Here is a 26,148-nt window from a genome sequence, read left to right on the forward strand (position 1 = left end):
TGTAAAAAAGCTATTTATAAATCTCGCTGCTAGGTATTGTAAACCGTAGCGCGCACTCTGCCACTTCATATGTTTACATTTGAACTATTCAAGTGTTCATTAGCTGGTTAATTAAGATGGTTTGGAAATCGGAGAATTTAAAAGACTCACTGCTGGGGCAGTAATAACGAAGTTAATTGCGGAAACCCGACTTTGAAGTGTATGAAAAATTTAAGATTTTATTTTTATAATATAACTATATACAGGGGCGGGCACAGGTAGGGGCTGAAGGGCCTAAGCACTCCCTATGATTTCTTTTTTTTTTTTTTTAATTTATTTATTTTTAGTACTGTTCTTTAGATTATGTCTTAGCATAAATTTGATTATACTTTTTTAAACAGGTAGAAAATTAATTAAATGTTTGTATTTTAGGATAGTGATGGGGAGAAAAGTGACCAGGAATTGGTTGTTGATGTTGCAAATGAGGTAATTTTTTCCTTTTTTTTAACATTAAAATATTGTGAAACTTTTGGAATGAACATTGCTGTCTTTTGAATATTTTTTTTTACTGATAATTGCTGTAGTTAAGCAGTGATTTAATGGCCTATGTGGGGATCGGGTCTGTTCACTAAATTCAATTGTCTGTTAAACTAAAGAAATACATATATTTTCCAAAGTTGCTAGAATGTTTTGAAAAAGTGCTATACTATGAAATAAAAAATGTTAAACATTGCAATACTGTGCTTTACTGCACTTATTCTACAGATGGAGTAAAAGAGCTTCAGATTTTGCTGTGGCAGTCTAAGCTCTAACTCCAAGCTTATTCAGGATCAGAAGAGCTGTTTGAATACCTAGCTTGGAGGTTCAGATGACTTCCTACTGATGTCAGAGTTACCCAGTTGGCTAATGGATAGAGATGACAAATCCCAACTGACTCCCTGGAAGTAAAAATATTTTAACTGATTTTAACCATCAGACTGAGCCAGTTATGTTAATATGTTCTATACAAACAAAAAAAAAAATAAATAAATAAAAATATGGTGCCTCCGTAGCCAGGTGGGAAGGAGCAGCAGTGCATAGCACACGCTTCTTGATTAGACTGGGGTTTGAGCCCATCACCGCCAAATACGGAGGATACGGAAAGGTCAGGGAATGATCACCGCATATCCCGGAGCAATATGGCCTTAGTTGCTAATGCTCTTAAAAACCAAATAACACAAACAAACAACAACAAAAAAAAAGCCTGATTTACTAGATACATTCTGTTATTTTGAAGCCCATTAAGTACATTGTTTAGGGTTTTTTTTATGTTTGCACAAAAAAATAGCTGTTGTCCTAGTCTTAGTTATCTCTTACATTTTATGCTTTATTTAAAAAAAAAAGTTAATTTCTTTTAATCTTTACATAATTGGCTAATATTCCTTTAGTATAGAATGTAAATAAAGTTTAATGAAATCTGAAGATTACCTAAAAGTATTTTTAATACTTTTAAAATCTTATAAATATTAAAAATACTTTTAATACTTATGATAAATTTTATTATATAATAATAATAATTTAAAAAAAAATTAAATAAATTTTATAAAATCAAATTTAATATAAAATATATATTAAATTTAATTAATTTTTAATGTATTTTATATTTAATTTTATTTATTTTTTAAAATATATATTAAAAACATTTTTCCTAGTTAAATCGTATATATTTAACTCTAAACTTTTAATCCTGGTTGGTTTTAAGGAAAATAGTTTGTTTGCATTGATTCTGATGTGGAAGGATGTTAGAATAATATTCTATATCAGGACCAATAATTAATAAATCTAAGGAAATTTAAGGATTAGTTATTAAATTAATAATTGAATTTTCTATACAAGGTGTGGTATTTTGAAATTATTTATTGTTATTGATGTCTATAATTTAATCTTCTTTAGATTGTTAAAAATTTCTAATAATTCCCAAATGGAAATTTTTACTTTAGGATTCTGTTGGCCCTCCTAATGGTGCCCCTTCACCACGAGAAAATGGAACAGACAAGCCCATTAAGAAAGAACATGGTTCTCATAGTCCTCATAGCAGTATCTCGTCAAATGCTAGTACACCATCATCTAAACACAAAGACGTAAGCTGTTTTTGCATATACATAGTTTTTAATTTTCGTTTCTACTCCACAATTAGCATGAGATATGAGAGAAAAAAAAACAGAAAACATTTTAAAATTGAGTGATAATTGGTAATGATGAACTTTCTTGGTAAAATTTTAATTTAGGTGACATTTTTATTTTAAATGAGACTTGATAATTGAATTTTTAACATATTAACATGTGCACAATATATATTAATAAAATATGTATTGCCAGTCAAAAAATATTATTATAAAATAGAAAAAAGCATAATAAAATTGATTATGATAATTTTAGAGCGAGAAGTCCACTACACCTGTTCCCAAACCGGTTACCCCAACTAGTTCAACAGGGAGCACTCCTGGATCTAGTGGTCTAAAGTCACTGTCTAAAGCACCACATCTTGGTAAGTGCCAGAGAAAACAACTACTTTCTACTTATGTATAAGTTTGATTTCCCACTTTCTGTTGTGAATTTTTTCCATGAAAAATCTGGGCTCCGAAGGGTGTGTCGAGGCTGATGCTTTATCTGTTGCTATGATGCCAGGTCAGCATTCCATTAGTCCTGGTACTAAGGTACCAAAATCTTAAGGGTACCTTCTCAATTATCTGTTATATCCAAATTTAAAAAGAAAATTCTAATTAATTAAATTGGATATTTTGTTTTTACTGAACATTACTTGCATTCAACTTTTCTGCTGGTGCCTATGTGGTACAGTGATTACAACATGCATTTGCTCTTCAGAAAAGTCGCATGAATTTTATTGATGAAATTTTAGAGACGTATTTGAACTGTCAGAACGATGTTATCGTAGTTTCACCAAGAGTACTATGTTTTTGGAAATGGTTGTGCTTTATTGGCTTGGCTTTAACATAATGATTAGCCTTTGATTTTAAAAAAAAAATTGTACATAAATAAAGGAATATAAATAGTATCCATAGGCTGAATAGTATAATTCTTTCTTTTTGTTGCATTAAAAAAAAAATTGTAAAATCTTGTTATTAACCATGCATGCCATATTTCAAAGCATATAGAAATGGCCTGGGTTTGATTCCAGTTTCAGTGGAAGAAAACTGGAGCCAGGGGTGGATTGTGCTATTCAGACATCAGGAAATTATCCAGTGGGCCCCAAGCAGCAAGACCACTGATTGTATAATTGTGTAAATTTTAAACTTTGCACTTTACACTATTCTTATCTTTGTGAAAAAATACTAGTATAAAGATATAAAATTATTGCAGTTCTTGTTCTTTAATGTTTGATCAGTCATAGTGTGTATACAGTTATGCCTGTATACAAGTGTGTATTTTCAAGCTGATTTGCATGTTGTGGGGACTGAAAATTCCTGCTGTATTACCTTATAAATAACTCTGAAAAAAAAATTTAAACAGAGATGGGTAGCTTTACAGCCTTTGGAACCAATTTCTATCTCCCAAGCATCAAGCTCCATTGCATCTATTTACCCTGTATCCAACCCTTCCATCACTATAAGCCGACCGGGCTAGCCGAGTGGGTAAAGTACCTGCCCGGCAACCCAAAGGTCGCGGGTTCGATTCCCGCCTCGGGCTTGGATCACTGTACTGCAAAAACCTTTGGAGGTGCAATATGGCCACAGAAGCCGATGCGCCAACAACTACCAAATCAAAAAAAAAAAAAAAAAAAAATCCATCACTATATTACCTCTGTCTGTCCTCTTCTACTGCACCAAGCCTCATATATAGTCTTTTTTTTGGATTGTTATTATGTTAAAAACTTTTATGTATTTTTTTATCTGCTTTACTAATTTTTCCTATTTCTGTTGTTTAAATGTTGCATGTCTGCATTTTCCAAGTCAACTGAAAGGTAACTCTTCTTTTCCCTTTTGTGTTATTGCCAATCATAAGACTTCTCCAGTTACTAACTCCCCTTGCATGATCAGTGAAGATAACTTGTGTTAAAAAATGTAATTTTCTGGGCTCCTTCGTAACTGCTATCTGCTAGTGGCTGTGGCTGAGTTAGTCAGTCTCAGATAAGGACTCTTTCTCACCCACAGTTTTTTCATCCCTGCTTTACCACAAACAGGTGAATTTACTAGAACATTTGCAATTTGCAGACATGATATGTAGATGCCTAATGGCCTTAATTGCATTAGTACTTATTTTATGGAGCCCCAACCTTGAATTACACTATTTTAAAATTTCATTATTTTAGTCTATAGTTATGTTTATGCTTTCAACTTTTTTCTTTAATAATTAAAAATTTTAAAGTTTACTTATCAGATCACTGTTCATACTATAAACAGTTATGCATGTGACTGACCAAGTCTGCATGTGGCTGAAGCTGTCACTTGATTAACAAGAGTACAAATAGCAATTAATGGTCATGGAAAGCTATTGTGAAGCTGAAATGATAGAAGACCTGTCACTTGGTGAGCAAAGTGACTGACACATAGTGACCTCACCCAGAATTCCATCTTCATCCAGTTTGTACTGGTATGTTTTGTAGAGCATTACTTTCATACTTTCTGTTCTGAACAGGCGCAACAGATAGTAGTTCATTTACTCAGAAGTATCAAATAAAGGATATTTTTATCTATTCCCGTGGAGGGCTTCTTTTTTTTTTTTTTTTTTTTTTTTTTTACCTTTGTAATTTTTTTGTAATGGTTAATTGTCAGAAATTGACTTTTGTCCTGAAAGTAACCACTGTAAGTATATCAAATGCCGTAGGCAGACCCTCATCTTTGTGTCCTCTCAACTAACTTTTAGAAAATATGTTCAATCTCTCTTTCAATAATTTTTAACTATATATATATATATATATATATATATATATATATATATATTTTTTTATTAGGCAGCATTTTCATTTAATGTGTGGCTGGTATTAAAAGCATTTATGTAGTCAACAATGAATTAATTTCCCATGAGTTATTCAGTGATTATATGTAATTTATGTTATAATTTATATTATAATTTGCAGTTCATACTTTGCTATTTATAATCTTTATTAATAATATAAGCTCTTGATTTATCAAGTCTGTAATTTATTGGCAGAGTTTTACTGATTTAAAAATTTATAAAACTGCTTCTGTTACTCCAGTTATATCAGAAAAACATACTTTTGCTATGGAATAATTTGATGACTGTTAACACATTTAAATAAAAGTACTTATTGTCATCCTTATTGTTAATATGTAAGATTCATTTAAAGATTTGGGGACATAGATGATTTGTCTCCACTCTGACTTGTGTTCTGCTTCTCATATTAATAGTATTATAGGTAAGGCATTTGAAAATAGTTGGTTTTATTTATCATTTTGCCACTATTAATGTTATTTAATCCTTTCTTCTGTGAGGACCAATCATGGAATGCATGTGGATTTGCAGCAGTGAGTTTCTGATGGCAGCAGGTGGCTCTTTAGAATTTAAGTTTTATAAAAGTGAACACTTGATACATAAATGCATTTAAATATTATTTTTTTCTTATTTGGACTTAACTGCTCAATATTATAGTGAAATTATTGTCATAAATCAAATCATAATTTAAAAAATCATGTGAAAAAATAAATAATTAAATTTAATTTTTTTCAATTTATTCAGGTTTTGCTTTTGTAAGCCCAAATTTGAAAATTAAAGCTTGGAAGTGAATTGTCTTCCAGTTACAAAACTGCTTTCTTAGTACCATCTATTATAAACTGTGTTTACAATTAATTGGAAACACAGATAAGATATAGCAGCACCTATTTGAATATTTCTGGATGATTTCTACATAAATGGACACATTTGAAATGATCTTCAAAACATATACAGTATATGTATATGCAGGCTTTTTTTTTTTTTTTTTTTCTTCTTCTTCCGGAACACAAAAAATGGTGTTCCAGAAGTTAAAAAGAAATAAAAATAAAAAAGTATCTTCGTAATAAAAAAATGTGTTATGAGAATGGTAGAGCCTCCTCTAAGACTTTAATACAAGCAAATAATGCAAAAACTGGCTTGTTCAGGGCCATCGTGTGGACATAAACAATAATAAAAGAAATCACAATAAGAAATATGATGATAACTTGCTTTTACTGTGGTAATCTTTATAAAAATGTTTTAAATAATAAATAAATAATACCTATTAAATTAGTTTTGTCTAATTTTATTATTTTATTTTTTTCTATAATTTAAAATGCCAAATTTGTCCTTACGACACCATTATATAAAAAGTCCTATATATACATACATACTGCAGTGGAGGGGGGCACACATAAAAATCAAATATACAGGGAGTTTCATAACATTTGAGCTATACTTTCAGGATCAATTCAAGACCTGAAAACAATAAAAAAAAAAGTTTATATAAACATGAATGGATATAAAACTATGGCTTTTTGAACTTTAAAAAATTTTTGTGGAGTTTTCAAATCGGTATTCATGGCAAAATGTTTATTCATGCTAGATCATGTTTTTTCCTTTTTATTTTTTATATTATTTTTATTACTTTTTTACCATTGAAAATTTCCATAGCCATTGTTTAAAATTCAAAGAGCTTAATCTACCACTTGTTTATAAGAACCTTTTTCATTGTTTTCTGGTCCTGAATTAATCCTGAAAGTATGGCTACATGTTAAAAAACACTCTATATATGTACATACTGCAGAGAACCCACACAGGAAAATCATTGTGTGTGTATATATACAGAGAGTCATGCATGAAAAGTGCATGCAATGCACACAGCAAAGGGCTTAAGCAGATGTGTTTGCCAATATGTAGCTCTCAAGCAGTGCGCATTAAAAAATGTGGTTATGAAATTCCAGTTGGGAGACTACCTTACCTTTTCTGTTATCCTTTATATTTTCTCAATTTATTTGAACTTTACATAGCAAGAGTCTTCTTCAGGAATGCATTTGTAATGTTAAGGGGTGAACTTGTTGTATTGTGCATTAGATTAATAAAAATTCAATATTTATAACTGCATATTCTATTATGTGAAAAAAGGAGAATATGAAACTGATTTTCTATATTTTTGTTCAGTTCTACATTTTTCACTAGAAGTACTAGCAATCTTAAGACGTAAGGTTAAGATTGTTTATGTGTAAATTCTTCTCTGTGCAGTTTAATTCTTTCGATGTAATGGATAATTCAACAAGTCTCTGTCTCTTATGCTTATGTAGTTTCATTCTCCTGATCTGTCTAATTATTAAATCAGCTCTAAATGTAATGTGGTATTTTATTTATTTATTTTTTTTTTTTTACCTTTGAAAGGTAGGAAGACTTACCTTCTTACTTAAAATTTGAAAAAAATATATATCTTCTCCCATCCCCATTAAAATTTGTTGCACGCTCAGATAACATGAAAAGCATATTCACATTGCATTATATTATAAAACAAAAATATTTTGACAGGTCCGTATCCATATTCCTTACATGGAAGTACTGCTTCATCTCATCCTGGTCTACCCACTGATTTAAGTTCAAGCGTTGCAGCTTATTCACAGGGAATGTTGCACAGCAATTTATCTCCAGCCCTGAATTCATATTCACGCACACTGGTAAGTTTTATTGCTTTGAACATAACTGAAAATTTTTTTCATAAAAAAAAATGTACCATTTCTGGATTACAGTTAATTTTACATTTAAAATTGACTTTTTTTAAAAAATATATTATTTTAAAAAAAAAAGTTTTACCCTTTTCCAGTTTTACCATTTCGTAAACTTAACGTATTCCATCTGATTACTAAGATAAAATATAAAAAGCTTAAATTTGGTGCTTTTTATGTTGATTTCAAATATAGCTAATTGTTAGGCCTTTTATTTATTTAAATGACTATATTTAACTTATATAGAGTACATGCAGGGGTGTTCCCAGGTAAGGGTCTTCCCCAGAAAATCCTGGGATCACCACTGACTGTACAAATATGGATTACTTTTCTTATTTGTTACTTATGTCTTATCCTTCAGGTTGGTTATGATCCTCATCCTTCTATGCGGGCGTCTGCATTTGGAAGCATACCCGGAGGAAAACCGTAAGTATTTGATAACATTTTAACAAAAGCTAATGCTCTGATAAAATAAAGACTAAAATCTGTAATAATCAAATAATAATAATATAAAAAAGTTCCAGTATTGAATTTATTAAAAATATCTGAACATTAATGCAATTTCATCTTTCTAAAATGCGAAAGAAAGAATTTGATTGAGAACTTGTTGGTAGTCGCAGTTGATTTAATTTCTTAAATATTTAAAAAGGTATTAAATAAATTTGAACCATTTTTATATTATTTTGTCAAGCTACATGTGTTTCATTGATATCCATTATCTGGCATAAGTATATCTGTGACTGATTACAAAATACCTTAAGGAGAAAGGTTCCTTCATTTTTATTAATATTTAACTTTCATAAAATTTTAAAATTATGCTGTAACTTCCTTTCTGATTGACTTATTCATCAGGTGGTTAATATAACATTTGCTACTTATTTCTTTTATCCCAGAGCTCTGGATAACAGAAGTTGATTATGTTTCTGAAAGTATTTGATAACACAGGTATATATTTCTAAACCAAAGTTGAAATGATAAATTCCAAAGTGATGAAAGCTTCACTTTATTTTGGAGACAAATAGTCAAGTAGCAAGTTGAAAATACAGAATTATATACACTGTGTGTGTTCAAAAATATGATAATATTCTTGTAGTCTCTATCTTGTAAAGAGCTTCTCTAACCTTATAGCTGTTCTGTTTATAGCTATAAATGGAAAATTTATAATGAAATAAATTGGTGTGAATACCTTATGGGGTTAATGAGCAGCCACTGTTTAGTTTGCCTTAATCTTTGCTTTGTTACATCTCATAGCGTTGTGATATATAAAATAAATGTGTTTTTTTTATACTCTAGTACAAAGGTTACAGAAATTTAGAACTAGTTATTTGACAAGAATATTATCATTAACAATATTTAGTGGTCACAAGAAATTGAACCACTGCCAACTTAAGCACATATACTATTATTCTTCCTCATTGGACAGAATGAAAAAGTTCCAACATTGAATTTATTAAAAATATCTGAACGTTGATTGAGATAAACTTTTTGTTTTGTTAGCTAGAATTCATAGAATTTTTTACAATAGGTGGTGTTTTAGTTGCATAGGTGTGAAGGGTTTTTTTTTTTTTTTTTTTTGCTTCTTATTGACAGTAAATAATTGTATCTTCTGTTTTTTTTTTTTTCTTTTTTAAGACTCACTTTCTGAACAAAGATCTATACAATTGTGTCTTTTTGTTGAAGAAATTAGCCTCAGACTATAGGAATGCTTATTGAAGCATACGGCAAAAACAAAATCTTTATGATGAGATATAATATTTGAATACAAGTACTTCTAAGGTTGATGTAGAGTGTGGGACCCATGTTTCTTAACAAATGACAAACTTGTCTGTCATGTTATTTTCGTTGAGTTGATTCAAATATAGATTGAAGACATGGCCTCTCAAATTGGAATATCATATGGCAGTTGCCTCCATATTGGGTATTTTGAACATGAAAAGGTTATATAACTTTTTTGTCCCCAAAGTTTTAATAGTGAATCAGATGGAAACAAAAGTTCAACTTTTAAAATAACTGGTTAAAATTTTACATCGTGATCCAGGATTTCTAAAAATAATATTGATAGACAATTAGAGTGGGAGACAGTTGTGATAATGGTGACTGTTATTTATATTTTTACTATGAATTTATACTGGATTATACTGTTTATAAAACTGTACTTGGAAATTATTTAGTGCTTAATAGATTCAGTCTGAAGGAAAGAACTAATTTGCGGACAAATTAAAACTGGAAATTAGTCCAAGATAACATTCTTCATCATCATGCAATATTGATTTCTGAATACTTATCCAAACATTTTGTAACTGTCTTATGATGTCCTTCTTGTTCACATCTCATTACGTCATGTGATTTTTATTATTAATTTTTTTCCCTCCCAAACTGAAGAACTTATTAAAGGGATAATGATTTATCTGGTGCAGAAGAAGTTATATCAGCTAACATAAACATGATCAAGAAACATTTAAAAAAAAGAAAAACTTTTAAAGAGCCTTTTTTACAGTTATGTAATCATTGGAAAAAATATGTAAATGGCCAAAGTCATTATTTTGATAATTTTCATGTTTAAGATCTGCAAATATTATATTTGTTTAAATTAATATTTGTGCCTGGAAATTTTGGATCCTAACTTGTATAATAAGTATTACAAATATAATCGCAATTGCATGAATCAAATGAAAGCTATCTTTTATTCTTAATATCTAGATGGACTGTGCTGCCATGAAAAGAATTAAATATCTGAGATATTAAAAAATATTTTTAAGTTTCTCCAAGAGAGGTTTTTTTCTTTATTTTTAAATACAAGATAATTAACTTCCATATTTTTTGAGAGAAGTTGATGAAAAATCAAATGCAAATAGAGGGTAGGCCATATATCAATTTAAAATAAGAAGTAAAGTATTCAAAATAGTTTGAATAATTCATTTAAATGTTATATGATGAATAACATCATGTAAATATAATATTATTGAAGCAATATGGGTATTAAATTGTGCAAATCATTTATCAATGAAATTATATGTCCTGCCCTGGCCCTGTGTATTTATTATGATTTTAGTAATCAAGGAAACTAAATGTGGACATAACAATGTATTTTTCATATGCTTCTATTTTTATAGTAAAAAAAAAAAAAAAATCATTTATCTTGTTTTGTGTACTAATATCCACATTTTATCTGTTATCTTTATGAATTACAAAAAGTGATCTTCCAGTGGCATTTCATGCTGGTTTCTGGATGATTTAGTAATTGTAAGAAATAGAAAAAAATATTCACCAATTTACACAGGTGTCCCTCCTGCCTGAATATTTTTCATGTTTTAAAATAAAACATACCCAACTTATATGCTGATGCCCCCAATGTCATGACTGTTGGTGACCTAAATAAAGGATTAGACATAGTCAAAAGCATTTCAACATGATACACATAATATTACTACTAGATATTTTTCTTTCTTCTTTTTTCTTCTTGTTTTTTTTATTTAAATTATGTTACTAACAATTTGTCAGTGAAAATTTTGATTGTGCGTAAAATATACTTGAGATAATTTTCTAGTTATACCTTTACTAAATTTGCTGTTTAATTCATTTTCTTTTAAACAGAGCATATTCATTCCATGTGAGTGCTGATGGGCAAATGCAGCCTGTACCATTTCCCCCAGATGCTCTTATTGGGCCGGGAATTCCAAGACATGCACGCCAGATTAACACTTTGAGTCATGGTGAAGTCGTATGTGCTGTAACCATTAGTAATCCTACAAAATATGTCTATACTGGAGGAAAGGTATGTTCTAAGTCATGTAAATATGTTTGTTTAGCTTACTACCTATAAAGAAATATGCAAAAAAATTAAATGAATATTTTTAGAATAATTGAATTAGGAACATTGATGATAATAGCAGTTACCAGAATTTCAGTGTTGCTGAATGTTTCCCACCTAAAATTCTTCTGCAGTGACAAAAATGGAACTTAAATGTAGTAAATAATAAGAAATTTATTGTTATTAACTTATTGCAGACTTTTTTTTAAAAGATGATTGCAGAGAGAGAGTGTTTGAAATTTCTCACATATTATGATAAATATTTATTGTAGTAAAAAAAAACCTGAGACATTGAAGAATAAAAGCTTCTTTTTTTTTTAAAGAACATTTGGTTTTAATTAATATAGCATCAGATTCAGGATTCATGACTGTGTATAATGTCCTAATATGAGTAACATGGTAACATGTAGTAGTCCTGGTCTTTAAAAAAAATTGCTATTAGCCTATTTTTACATTGCTTGCTGGAATTCACTGGTCATGGTGTATGTCAGCACTTATCACAGTACATTTTTGCTAGCGCATTATGGCCATAGTTGCCGTGCCTAATAAATCCCGAAACAAACAAACAAACATTTTTGCATTTCATTTGAAATTCACTGCCATAGAGCAAAATCTTTAAAGCAAAAGGCAACTTTTACATAGTCTTATTATACTTGAATCCCAAAATGAACTTTTGCTTTATATTGCAGTGTTGCCTCTCTTCCTATCAGGTTTCCAGCAACTTGCTGAGGTAAAGCACTGGAAATGTCTACTTCAACCACAGATATTAGATACAAACTCGTATTGATGTGTTCATTTATTAAGAGTATTTATTGATGGAATTGTTGATGAATGAAAAATCAAGATAATCAGTTTATTCTGGACAGTTTAGATTGAAGAGACAGTGCCTCTGGTAGTCTTTGGTGGTATTTGCTGCTGCATGTGATGATGAAATCCACATAATATTGAATTGAATGTTTTGTATTTTTTAATTTTTTTTCTTTGTATCAGTCGATACTGAATTTTTTTTTTCAGAAGTAAAATAGTTTGTTTTCCTTCATTAGATGCTTATGGATATTTACAGAAAATATTAATGCCATTTTGCAATTTTTAAAACATTTCCATTAGTGAAAAGCAAATGATAAATTTGTTCGATGAGTTTTTGAATTAAGTTTTCTTTCTTTTTAACATTTAGGGATGTGTTAAAGTATGGGATATTAGTCAGCCTGCTAGTAAAAGCCCAGTTTCTCAGCTAGATTGCCTTGTAAGTATGGTTTGCGTCTTTTTATATCTGGGTAAAAGAGAATAAATAGTTTTATTTCACTTCCACTTCTGGTTTTTCACTTTGTTTTTATAATTTAGCAACGGGATAACTATATTCGATCCTGTAAACTACTACCTGATGGAAGAACACTAATAGTTGGAGGTGAAGCAAGTACTATATCAATATGGGATTTAGCAGCTGTAAGTTTTTGTGTGCGTGTGTGTTTATTTTGTGGTTTCTTTTAATATATATATATATTTAGAGTTATTTCCTAATTTCCCATATATCACAAGCAACAACAAATTTTATTGTTACTTGTGACATGGGAAATTGCAAACATTTCCTATAATGTCTTGTGAAAAACCCATCTTTGGAAACTTTTCCCATGTCATTGTTCATATAATTATTTCATATAGGATCATAGGCTGCTTCAGACACAATTTAAAAATTTTGTTCTCTAGACGTGGACTATTGGGATGTCAAGATTGGCAACACTAGATAACTAGGAAATATTAATTGAACCTGGGAAATTCCAAAAATTTTTGTGTATGCGATTAATAAAACAAATAACAAATGTAAATGTCATTTCTGAGATTGTTTTCTCATGATCTATTATATATTATCAAAACTGTTCTTGAATATGTTTGTTCACAATGAGGACCTTGAATTTTCCATCTACAAAGATAAATCATATATCATTAGAAAAGTCTCAACCAAGAGTTCAGTTTATGATATTAACTGGAATTTAATTAGCTAATGTTTATATACAAAATTAAGTAATTGATGGTTTATGCAAATGACTAGCTGAAATTGTAAATTAGGATATTATAAGTGCTACAATAATAGTTGAATGAGTGGTATAATGGATAGAACAGTTTCATGTGTGTTTTTGTTACTCCAGGTATACATGACGAATTCTGACACAGGAATTTTTTTTCTTTCTCCAACTATTCCTGATTATTTTGATAGAAAAATTGATTGAATAGAGTGATATAAATGAGAGATATAAATAAAAAAGCATATCACTGGGAAGGGAAGGGAATTTACTGATTAAATAAACTAACTTCTGAATATTAAACTGGAACCTTATTTTTGACCTTCATAACTGACCTTCAGAGCATTCTGCACAATCCACTTAGATCACAAATGTTATGGACAAGTTGATTACAGAATTCAGCATACCTCAGGTAAAATAAAATGGCTGCTTGCATGTGTGTGTGTGCGTGTGCGTGCGCGTGCGTGCGTGCGTGTGTGGTAGAAGCATCTTAAAGATATGGGTAACTATTACAAGACAGTACTTTAAACCTTATCATGTGGTGTTGCTAGGTTAGATCTACATAAAAAAGTTGCCAAATTTGTGTAAATCTGGCTCTATCATCTAGTAGCCCCAAAACGTCATCAAGAATAAATATTGATTTGTTCATCTTTTTTCCATATATACAGAAGTGAGTTTTGGTTAAGAATAAAAAAAATTTATACCCCCACCACACACATGCACCACTAGTGAAATTTTCTTTTACTTTTCAAATACGTGTTTCAAATGTGTGTTTATTTATTTTCACAAAAGTATAGAACAATAATTAACAACATATGGTACTGTTGTCAGGGGTGGCACCAAAAACCACTCCAAATGGCATCATGGGACGATTACATTTAATCATTCAAATAGAGTATAGTCAAAAAAGATACAGATGTGGCCCAAGTCCCAGTTTTTTAAAAGTTAAGTCTCCTAAATTAATTTCAAAAATACCTACCCTTATTTGCAGATTAACAGCTGGTAGTTTCTATACACAGACTCTCTGTTTACAAATTTTACTGATGCTATAGAAGAGATCACTGAACCCCTAACACCTATACCCTCTACTAAAATGAATTTGACACACCAGCCCTGGAAAGGTTGCCAAAACCTGTGATATGCTGTGTTGCAAAATTTTTGTAAATCTGACTCCATTATCTACCAAAACTTGACTAAAGTTTTGGGGTTGCTAGATAATGAAACAAATTGGATATAATTTTATTACAAACATCTCATTTTTATAATAAAACTACCATTGTATTCTTTTAACATAAAACTAATATGTAGATGCAAAAGGGGATCAATTTATAAAATGAAAATCAAAGTCATAAGAAAATCAGTCGACTTATAAAAAATCAGTCAATTTATATGCTGGAATATACAGTAATATGCAGCAGCAGTGAGCTGATATTGCTGCTGCAACTGGAAATTTAATTTTTGCAACAGCTTAACTAAGGAAAGTTTCTTATAATTAATTGCTGTTAGAAATGCTACCTTGATATTCATTTGACAGTTTTTCAGCCGTTCACTTGATTATAGTCATTGATTGGCATGAAATAATGCCTACAAAGGTAGAAGCAACCGTAATCTCTAAATTGATATATATTGAAAGGATTGGATGTTGTTAATAGTAATTGCTGTGATTGGAAATTCAATTTAAAATGTCCTAGAAGAAAGACCAAACAAATGTTATGACCTTCTTAAAAAGTATTTTTCAGATCAGTGGTTATAACATATGTCAGCCTAGGAACCAATCTCTCAAGCTTACAACTATTTAACTGGCTAGTGTAACGTTGAAGTTTTAGTTGTTTAATATTTTATTGAGTTTATTTTAATTGGTTTGGGTAGAGGTCATAAGGCTCTTTCCTCCTTTTCTTCACTTTGCAAAACACACAACTTAGTCCCCTCTCTCTTTCTAAATTGGAGATACTACTACTTAAATGTTATTTCCTTATTATTTTAGAAACTTATGCTGTATTAAAGTATTCACATATGTATGCGTAATGCTTTGACAAATACCCTTGATAATTTAGATGCATAATATTTTAATTGGAAACTGATAGTATAATAGGGAATACTTATACAATTTCTGCCACCTTAATATTTTTATGCTTATTGATAGATCATTTATACACTTCCAATTCTAGCCTACTCCTCGTATTAAAGCTGAATTAACATCTAGTGCCCCAGCTTGTTACGCTTTAGCAATTAGTCCAGATTCCAAAGTGTGCTTCAGTTGCTGTAGTGATGGTAATATTGCTGTCTGGGATTTGCATAACCAGTCACTAGTCAGGTAATTGCATGGTTTCCTTATGATATTTGGTAAAAGCAGGATAATCAGTGTTATTTTAAAACTCTTAACTCAGTATTAGCAGTCAATGATTTCAAACCCCCCAATTTTGAAATAAAAGTTGATCCAAAATTGTTTTTAATGTACTTTTTCAAAAAAAGAAATATTTTGTCATGTATTATTTGACACATTGATAAAAATTAATTTGATAGCACGATGTAAATTCCAGATCAATTTCAAATTATTTTAAATTATTATAAATGTTCACATTCATATTTCAAGTTAAGAAATAAATTTAAGAAAAACTCAAAAAAATCCTTTCATTATTCTGCAGGCAGTTCCAAGGACATACAGATGGGGCTAGTTGTATTGATATTTCCAGTGATGGTACGAAATTATGGACGGGTGGTTTGGATAATACTGTTCGTTCCTGGGATCTGAGAGAGGTGAAAACTAAATTATATTCTTATTCTTTCACTTGTTATGCATTTTTGATAATATTAGTTATCTGCTTATGTACTTTAAGGTAAAAAGGTTTACTGAATAGTCTTAGTTTTCTTATACTCTGTAGAATCCCAGTTTGAAGCTATATATGGTTGTTAAAAACCATACTTTTTTTTTTTAAGTAGGCTACTTTAAAAAAAATAATAATAATAAATAAATATAAGTTACTACTTGTCAACTTTTCTAGCAGTATTCATGTGTGTTTTATAGTTTTATGACAAGTTTAGTTTCTGGATTATAGTCAAGGTTCACCTTCCCCCCCCTCAGATTCTCAGATGTGTTGTTCATGTGTACATCATAGCTGCCATTTCATTTAGCAGCTTTGTTCATGTTTAGCACAGAGAATATTAATCATTTACACAGCATACACTTTCAGGAGTTGCCATTCTCTGGCAAGCTTGGATAAAAGGGAGGTGCTGTGGTAGCTCTTCTTATTTGAGAATTATTTCATCTATTCATCTTCTCTTGGAACAGCGTTTAAAAACTCTTGAAGTCATTTTCATGGAAAATATTTGTTAGTTTTCATTTTATTCATTCAAAAATTGATTTTTGAATATAAATTTATTAATCTCTGTTAAAATCAATGGATTGTGTTTGAATTTGTGAAAGGATAAATAAGTCATATCTAGGATTTGTAATTTGGCAAGCACACCACAATACTAGTTGAGGAGCTGCATTAATTTTTTGATAATTAATGACACATAAATTCAATGTGTTCGATTTTCTCAATTTTAGATAAAACATGGGCCATGTGCATATGCATCTTAGGGAATTTTTACAGCATTATTTTCAAATCTCTCTAGGACAAGAAAGTTTATACATATCTAGTTTTTGAGTTTAACTTAAAAATAAAAAAAAATTTAAAATTTAAAAAAATACATAATGATCTAAGTTACATTACATTTGTTTCCTGTTACAAATTTAAACTATATCCAGTACCTTGCTGTCTTTTGATATAGAGGCAAAAAACATGAATATACTTACTGATGTGTCTGTGTTGATAAGTATTTATTAACTAGAATATTGCACAAACTCGCTGTTGATACATCAACAGACTTACTCTTAAATAAAATTCAAATGGTGGCTTCCTTTACTTAGTTGATAATAACTTTACTGCTGGTTATAAAGGGTTTGAATCATACAGATGGTAGAAAGAATTGTTTTGGAGGAAATAAGTGCTGAGTTAGTTGGCTGAGGCTAGCCAGGTGGGTAAAGTGCCTGCCTGGCAACCCAAAGGTCGTGGGTTCAAATCATGATGTTCAAATCTTGCCTCGGGCTTGGATCACAGTAAAATGCAAAAACTTTGGGAGGTGCATTATGTCCACAGAAGCCGATACGCCAATAACTAACAAAAAAAAAAGTTGGCTGAGACAGTTCCCTTAAACTGAAAAGAAAACTTGCTTCTTCCCTTTCCTTTGTGTGTCTCCATCTATTTCTTCTGGTACTTCATCATATTTAGTTGTTTTATACTATGTGGCATTTTTTTTTTTTTTTTTATGTGGCATTTTTTTTTTTTTTTTTATGTGGCATCATCCAAAAAGTTTCCAGGTATCAAACAGTTTTTAGTGCAATTTTTAGGACTATTTTAAATTTTTTTGCATTATTAGCATTAGCAGTGGCAAATGATGCAAGAAAGCAAGCTTACACGGCAAAAAAAAAAAAAAAAAACCTGGCGCTTCCCATTTTGCCTATTCATTCCCTTCAATAGTGTGTCTAGTTCTTCCTTCAATTTATTTAAGCTGTCAACTTCCACAACAACAAATGAAATTTTGTTCCAGCAATCAATCACCCACTGGCTAAAATCAAACTTCTACACATCTATTCTGCATCCATCCTTTCTCAATTTGAATTTGTGCCCTCATGTGTGTGGTCTGAGCAAGTGGAAGAATCCGGTCAGCATTGAACACCTCAATTAGACACCTCAATTAGATTACCAAGCAGGTGCCTAGTCCCCAGATGCTGCAATTTGCAGAAGCCTTTCTAGTATGAGTACTCCTTTGTTCCGCTCACCAATTTTATTGTCCTTCTTTGCACTTGTTCCAGCAGCTCTACATCCTTCCTAAAATGAGACCTCCAGACCTGTATGCAATACTCAGGATGTGGCCTGACCATTGCCTTACAGAATGGAATGATCACCTCCTTATCTCTGCTAGCAAAATTCCTGTATATCATTGAGCTGGCCTGGGAGCTTATCTGCATTGCTCAGAGAACTTCATATCTGACTGCACAATTACTCCCATGTCTTTTTCATTTTCCACTATCCTGAGTACCAGTAACCCCAGAGTAACATATCATACAATTGGTATGTTACTCTGGGGTTACTGGTACCCCATATTCAGTACTTTGTATTTATTGATGTTAAACTTATTTCATATAGTTAAATAAGTTTATTGATATTAAACTTATTTCATATATTTAAATGTATTATATTTCTGTTATTAGGGTCGCCAACTTCAGCAGCATGATTTCACTTCTCAAATATTTTCACTAGGATATTGTCCTACTGGAGAATGGTTAGCAGTTGGGTAAGTACTAAATACATGACATGGTATTTAAGTCAATTATTTGAGAAGTGAGGTTATAAATCAGTATTTTTGTGGACTGTTTTTTTTTTTTTTTTTTTTTCCTCCGTATTGTGCTAGTGGACCTTTCAGTATATTGGATCCAGAACTCCATGAAAAAAAATAGAAAAGAAAATTAAAAACTGATTTCCAAGTAGAATAAAATCCTATTACATTGAATTTGTGTGATGGGGGACATTAATTGTTTTGTTGTACTGAAATTAAATGCAATCTGAATGTATCGTTTCAGGTTGTACTTGATTTTGAATAAGATTACTAATTTCAAAGCTTTTATATGAGAAATATATTCCCATAAGCATTCTGCTCATCCATCTAGTATAATGACTCATAACTATGAAATGTGGGGGCATCTTCTGTTATGGTTCTATATCCACTTTTCTTATGTTTTCTTCAATTTCAGCGTGTGTGTGTGTGTGTGTGTGTGTGTGTGTGTGTGTGTGTGTGTGTGTGTGTGTGTGTGTGTGTGTGTGTGTGTGTGTGTGTGTGTGTGTGTGTGTGTGTGTGTGTGTGTGTGTGTGTGTGCGTGCGTGCGTGCGTGCGTGCGTGCGTGCGTGTGTGCGTGCGCGCGCAGAGGATATTATTCAAACTCATCATCCTATTGTGGCTGTCATTGCACACAATCATTTATTTGTTTTTTAATGAAAAATGTAGAATTTGATCATAATTCACTAAGGAATGTCGATAACATGGGGGGGGGGTGATACAGTCTGGCCTCGATTAATTTGTCCCGCGAGTGCATCGCGCAAAATGGAAACGCGTTAATCGAATATAATAATCAATAGGAAAAATTATAATTGGTCCTTGACCTTCTGGAATATCCATAAAGAATTTTAAAAATGCCTTTTAAATAACTTCTTAACTGTATACAATGTAAAAGATAATGAAAATAATTATGGAATTAAATGTTTATTGCATAAAACAGCGGGTCCCAAACTGTGCGCGGTGGAATATTTTAAATTTTCGAGGGAAACACAGCGATACTCGACATCTGTCGGACACAGGGCGAACTACTAGCTCGAGGTAGTTCACAGTTTCAGCATTTCTTATTAAGTTGTTTGGACCTAACTACTAAACGGAACTGTTAGGTATTTCTTTTGGTCTGGGTGCACCTTGAAAAAATTACTGAGACACTAAGGGCGCCATGAACCGAGAAAGTTTGGAACCTCTGACATAAAATACACAATGAAAAAATGACTGTTGCGGAAATATTTGAACAGTGTTGACTTTCTCTTTTCACCAATCAATTTCTGATAGCCAACAACAATCTTCTCTGGGCCCTGGCAAAATAAATATCGCAGAGAACCTCAAACCTTTTGTTTGAGGTTTTATGTGATACGAAAGATTTCATCTAATTCTTTTACCGTTATCTCCTTCACAGTAATATTTTCATCTGGCTCATTTGAAATTTTGAATTTTTATGCAAGTGTGCATTGACTTTATTAGAAGGAGACAAACAAGTAACGTCTTCTTCCGATGGTTGATGGAACACACTGAGGCAGGCAGCAGGCAAACGTTTGTTTATTGCCCGTACAACTCGCGGTAAGCTTAACATGCAATTCAAATCTTTTTCAACTATCACATAAAAAAAAGATCGCGTTAACTGGAAATTCCATCGTGTAAAGTGAAAAGTGGTATAATTTTTTCAAATAGCGTGAACTGAAAATCGCGTTAATCGAACTCGCGTTATGCGAGGCCTGGCTGTATTTAGTTTTTTTTTTTTTTTTTTTTTCATGAAAATGCTGTTGGCTTATCTTTGTTCCTTTCTTAGCAGTATTTACAAGGTGGAATGCACTCAACACAGTGTTCCAGTTAATGAGTTTCAAACACAACTGACAAAACAAAACGAAACTAGTCTTCCTTCATTCTTTCACTAACCATTTGTGATTTTCACAATAGTGTTTCCTTCTTTGTAATCCATTACATTTTATGTATATTAAACTTTGAAAATAATCCTTTGTTCTTTTTTTGTCAGAACTATTACATTTTCAGATGAGACTTACAAAGCACTACTAATAAAGGAATTCACTCGTGACCATTTTAATGGAATTTTACTATATTACTTTATCGTCTTATACATAACAGGAGACAAGGGAGCCACTGCTCCCATGGGCAGTTTGTGGCTTTCTGTGCAAACAGATAACATCATATTCACATTACTGACTTACCTTGCATTTAATCCATGAAACATCCTGTTGTTGAGAGCATTCATTTAAATTATGCTGGATTTAAAGTACAATTGGACAAAAGAGTATTGATTTTTGCTTCAAAAGATTTGAAGTAACATGTACGAACAAGAATACTTTTAATTTATTTTTTGGTCAGTACTACTCTCGGCATTATATTTAGACTGGGAAGGGGGTATGATTCAGTAAGACATTAAACACCCAGTGTTTAATGTCTTACTGAATCAAGTCAGATCATTGTGCTTTCTAATATTATATATTTTGTTTCAAATTACTATTAAATATTTATATTCTTGCTATACCTTTACTAAAAGTCATTCAGAAGTTGATATTTGCACTTTTGTACATATATTGCACTAGACAGCAATGTTTTTGGCCTTTTAAGGCCAACTGCTTCTTTACTTCATGCTTGTACAGGCTTTCCCTCTCCTACCCAGTACCCTGTTTATACTTTACGATTATTCTTTGATAAGTAACTATTTTGTTAGTCCTTTGTAATGGATGTTGTATAGAAGAGGGGAGGTCTGTAATGCCTTGTAATAGGGAAATTTTTGCATTTTTTCCCAACCCAGATAATTAGTATTAGTTTCATAATTTAGTCACACCTCCATAATTATCATTTATTTATTTTCTTTATTTATTTATTTATTTATTTATTTATTTCTCTTTAGAATTGCTTTTCAAATTATAAATTGAAACACACATAATAACTGATTTCTTTTTGTCTTTCATCAGAATGGAGAGCAGTAATGTGGAAGTACTTCATTGTACTAAACCAGACAAATATCAGCTACATCTCCATGAAAGTTGTGTTTTATCTCTGAAATTTGCTTACTGTGGCAAATGGTTTGTTAGCACTGGAAAAGATAATTTGTTAAATGCTTGGCGTACGCCATATGGAGCTAGCATCTTTCAGGTAATTCTTTTTTCGTGTTTCAATTTTTTAAATTCAAATATTATGAAATCTATTCATAATTTTGATATGATTTGAGGTCTCTCTTAATTCTTACTAAAAATTATATTAGAATAAATGTATCTCTGAAGCTGAATTAGATACAAAGAAATATCATTTGCTTCATCCTCACTGTTGTCCATTTATTAAACTCGAATGATCTTAACAATTAATGAGCTTTTTCTTTGTTATTCTTTCATATTAATCCTTTCAAAGTTTAGTAGACCATTTACCATCCATTTCTGACCAGCTTATCCTCAAAAATATTTGAATTCTTGAGAAGTGAGACACTTTTGAGTTTTTTAAATATTTCCTTGAAAATAAAAAGTATGTTTATTAAAAATAAGAAAAATGATATGTTCATGATAGGAATAGAATGAAACAAAAAAAAAAGCAATTTTTGTCATTGACTGTTATAAAAACAAAGAATCGGTGACAGTGGCGTAGCTACCATGTAGGCAGGCAAGGCAATTGCCTCCGGGCCCTTTAGGGGCCTGGCATCTTTGGCTGCCTCCTCTTTTTGCAATTTTCATTAATTAAGTAGCCGCCCGAACATGTTCTTTCCCTCCGGGCCCGAAAAAGGGTAGCTACGCTACTGATCAGTGAGTGTTCTATTCAATCTTAAAGTAACCCATACAGCTTAGCTGAAAGAACAAAATAAACCAACTTGTAAATTTGGTTGTTTGCTTTAGGTTGTGGCATTAGCAGGCAGAAAGCAGGTTCCTCCCTAAGTACAATTTTATTACCTATTCATTAGTCTTTCATGCATTTATTTGCATATACTTCTGGTATTGATTGTATTGGTTATTGCAGCAGCTTTAACACCTTCCTGGGTATAACTTTCTTAATATTAACATTTCATGCAATTATTTGTATATTCATTCATTATGTATATTTGTTAAAATTAAACGTCAAAAATATTGGAAATCCACACAAGGACTCTACTGACAAAGATTTCAGTTTGCTGCTGTTTAAACTGTCTCATTAGCATATTCTTTCCATCTTCATATGAATAATACTGAAAGATGTTTTTGCACCTTTCAGTATTAATTTCAAAGCCTCAAACAACATACTTAAAGAAAGATTCAGGTTGTAGGAAGCAAGTTAGAGTCTGCCTCTCAACAAAATCTGTTCAGTGTATCCTTCATAACCCTTGAAAAGGGGTTGGTCGGGAGGAACACATTGTTATGTCACAATATAATATAACATTTGATTTCAGCATATCTAGATCCTTTATAAAATTATCAAATAAGAATATGAGCACGACCTTATTGTTGCTGAGAATGTAATGAACATTCCTTGGAAAGAAAGCTCTGATATTTCTGCTGTAAGCTGGCATAATTTGTTTGTGATTCATAATTGTCATGGGCGCCTCTGTAGCCAGGTGGGAAGGAGCAACAGTGCGTAGCACACGCTTCTTGATTAGACCAGGGTTCGAGCCCGTCACGACCAAATACGGCAGATGCGGAAAGGTCAGGGAATGACCACCGCATATTCCCGGAGCAATATGGCCTTAGTTGCTAATGCTCCTAAAAACCAAACAACAACAACATAATTGTCATTTGGTGATTCATCTCCAACTTTTAAAACCTTTGCTTGGCCATAGATAGTGTTCTTCATAAACAATATGATTGCAACAAACAATTTTACCTTTGGATACTTCTGCTGTTAGAAACTGCACTGCAGCATGCTGTACTCTTTTGATAAAACCTTTGCTGTGCATACTGTGCTACACCTGTATATGCATTTCTAGCATTTAAATAAGGGCATTTATATAGTTCAATCCAGTTTTTCCATATTTGCTTGTATGAAATACCCATTTCATTTGAACAGCCTTTGTATCAATTACATTATTGTGATCCTTGTCATTATTTGGCTGCAGCTCCTTTGCTGATTAATTTTAGTGTTCTGTTCATTTTCTAGCAAACAATCAGTATAAAATTAAGAAAAGTCAATAAAAGACAATGAGGTACAAACCTATGGTGATCGATAAATCTTAAATGGCTATTATGCTAGTTACATTTGAATGATATTCTCAAGAAATAATTCAGCATTGCATTGGCTATCATAGCTTGGAAAAGTCTACACATCAAAGAAAATCTCATTTGTTAAAAAGGCTGTTCAGATTTTCCATGGACCCATTCTGTGATATGATATTTTTGGGCTTTTGAAAATTGTGTTGTCTAGAAAAATAACTGAACATCCACATTATAAGTCCATACCATAGTTGCAAAATTAAGACCTTGTGGGCCACTGATTTCTGGAAAAGAAGATTTCTGACCTTTCCTTGGGTTCTTTCTCAACTGAACTTGACATTTTCTGTACATACAATAGAGGATATGTGCTCTTAAAGAACAACATTGGTATTTTATATTAGCATCACATAACAATTGCGAGGTGCATTAATATACAGTAAACTCCTTTCATAATGGAAAAGCTGGGGTGGGGTTTTATATAATTTGTAAAAGTTATAGAGATCAGTTGGTACTCAACAGAGGTATCTCTGAGGCAGCTGTAGTGCATGCCTCTGTCCAACAAACTTTTATGTGAACTTACACCATTAAATCCCATAATTCTTATATCCCTTTCCAGCTTATGTCTGATGTAAGTGCTTCACCATCGCTATCATCTCAGCTTTGGTGTCCAAGGTGTTACCCTGGAAACTCTTAAGATACCACTTGTGGTTGCCCACAAGTGGTATCTTAAGAGTTTCCCACTGGCTTAAAGCTCTTGCATTTTTCAGTGAAAGCTAAATGAAAATAATGCAGCATGAGAAAACAATTTTAAATTTGTGTTGCTAGCTTTGCATTATATATTATTAGCATACTCGTAGTGCAAAATACATAGCTGATTTCAGACAGCAGTGTAAATTGCCATAAGTTTTAACTTCCAGAATGTGAAGCTCATTAGCTGTTGTCTTTGAAGATTGTATTTTACGTAATGTTACATTAGTTAAAAATATATGTACGTGATAGCAATTGGTTATTTACATAAGATTGATCGGTAACATTAGTTTAGTAACAGTTATAGCTGTCAGTTGGTGCTTAACAGAGCAAGGATGAGGTATTTCTGCACCAGAAGCAGTTGTAGAACACTAACTGTATCGTTCGTTATTTGGTTTTTAGGAGCATTAGCAACTAAGGCCATATTGCTCCGGGATATGCGGTGGTCATTCCTTGACCTTTCCGCATACTCCGTATTTGGTGGTGACGGGCTCGAACCCCGGTCTAATCAAGAAGCATGTGCTACGCACTGCTGCTCCTTCCCACCTGGCTACGGAGGCGCCCACACTAACTGTATCATGGTAGCGCATAGGATGCACACAGCCCTAATACCTTTGCTGTGTAGTCTAAGCATTGTCAGCTGATAATACACTGTTTCTAATTGATAGGATAGAGTCAAATTAACCCTGAGTATCTGAGTGGTGGACTGCAGGGGGAGGGGGGGGAGTCTTCCAGTTTCAAGCATACCAAAAGTTTGGGAAGCTGATGTATCTGCTTAACAGTTTTTTTTATTATTCCACTTAGCTTCAAAGCATCATTTTTGGTCTGGAAATTACGATAGATGGCTGTTCTTTGGGATGCTTAGATATCTGCCATATGCTTAAGTCCAGTGGCAGATTTTCCCTTAAAGCAAAAAGAGCAATTTCTTTGGGCAGCATCATTCTGGGGTGGCGGTGCTAACCCTAGAATTATTGTTAAATTTTTATAGATAAATTTTTATAAAACTTTTATAGATACATCCCTTCTCATTTAAATAATAATTAATTTGCACTATCAGGCAATAAATTAATTATTATATAAATGAGAAAGAATGTATCTATAAAAGTCATTAAATGCAAAGAGAGGGTGCCTAACTTTCTGCACCCCGGAAAGTGGAGGTGTGGTTGGCTCCTACACATTAGAGATAGAAAATAGTAGGAAATACATAGGAGGATTGATTCAGTAAGGTCAAAATTTGCCACTTAATTTGCATGATGGCTCCTATAGCACTTATGAGCAGTCTACTTATATATACATATTTCTATGTTGGGAAAAGACTTTCGGATTGCATTACATGATTGGTTTCCATCCTGTAATAGTACATGTACTAATAGTGTGAGAAAGCAGTGTTATACTTAAAAATTAAG

The 26,148-nt window shown here is 31.8% G+C and overlaps 1 protein-coding gene across 2 annotated transcripts in view; it reads left to right on the top strand.

Moving 5' to 3' along the window:
• Positions 1 to 26,148, top strand: part of LOC150088796 (transducin-like enhancer protein 4) — a 223,962-nt gene that overhangs the window by 195,826 nt on the left and 1,988 nt on the right. For both annotated transcript variants that reach the window (XM_090370904.1, XM_090370905.1), the window contains exons 10-21: positions 412 to 465; positions 1,959 to 2,099; positions 2,398 to 2,506; positions 7,465 to 7,610; positions 8,020 to 8,084; positions 11,253 to 11,433; positions 12,644 to 12,712; positions 12,811 to 12,912; positions 15,656 to 15,801; positions 16,133 to 16,244; positions 18,745 to 18,827; positions 21,803 to 21,983. In XM_090370904.1, coding sequence (XP_090227030.1) covers positions 412 to 465; positions 1,959 to 2,099; positions 2,398 to 2,506; positions 7,465 to 7,610; positions 8,020 to 8,084; positions 11,253 to 11,433; positions 12,644 to 12,712; positions 12,811 to 12,912; positions 15,656 to 15,801; positions 16,133 to 16,244; positions 18,745 to 18,827; positions 21,803 to 21,983 — 1,389 coding nt within the window. The remainder of the gene's footprint in view (positions 1 to 411; positions 466 to 1,958; positions 2,100 to 2,397; positions 2,507 to 7,464; positions 7,611 to 8,019; positions 8,085 to 11,252; positions 11,434 to 12,643; positions 12,713 to 12,810; positions 12,913 to 15,655; positions 15,802 to 16,132; positions 16,245 to 18,744; positions 18,828 to 21,802; positions 21,984 to 26,148) is intronic.

The sequence above is a fragment of the Mastigoproctus giganteus genome, chromosome 3 (assembly GCF_048544385.1).
Source record: "Mastigoproctus giganteus isolate SK-2022 chromosome 3, ASM4854438v1, whole genome shotgun sequence".
In the NCBI taxonomy this organism is placed as follows: Eukaryota; Metazoa; Arthropoda; class Arachnida; order Uropygi; family Thelyphonidae; genus Mastigoproctus; species Mastigoproctus giganteus.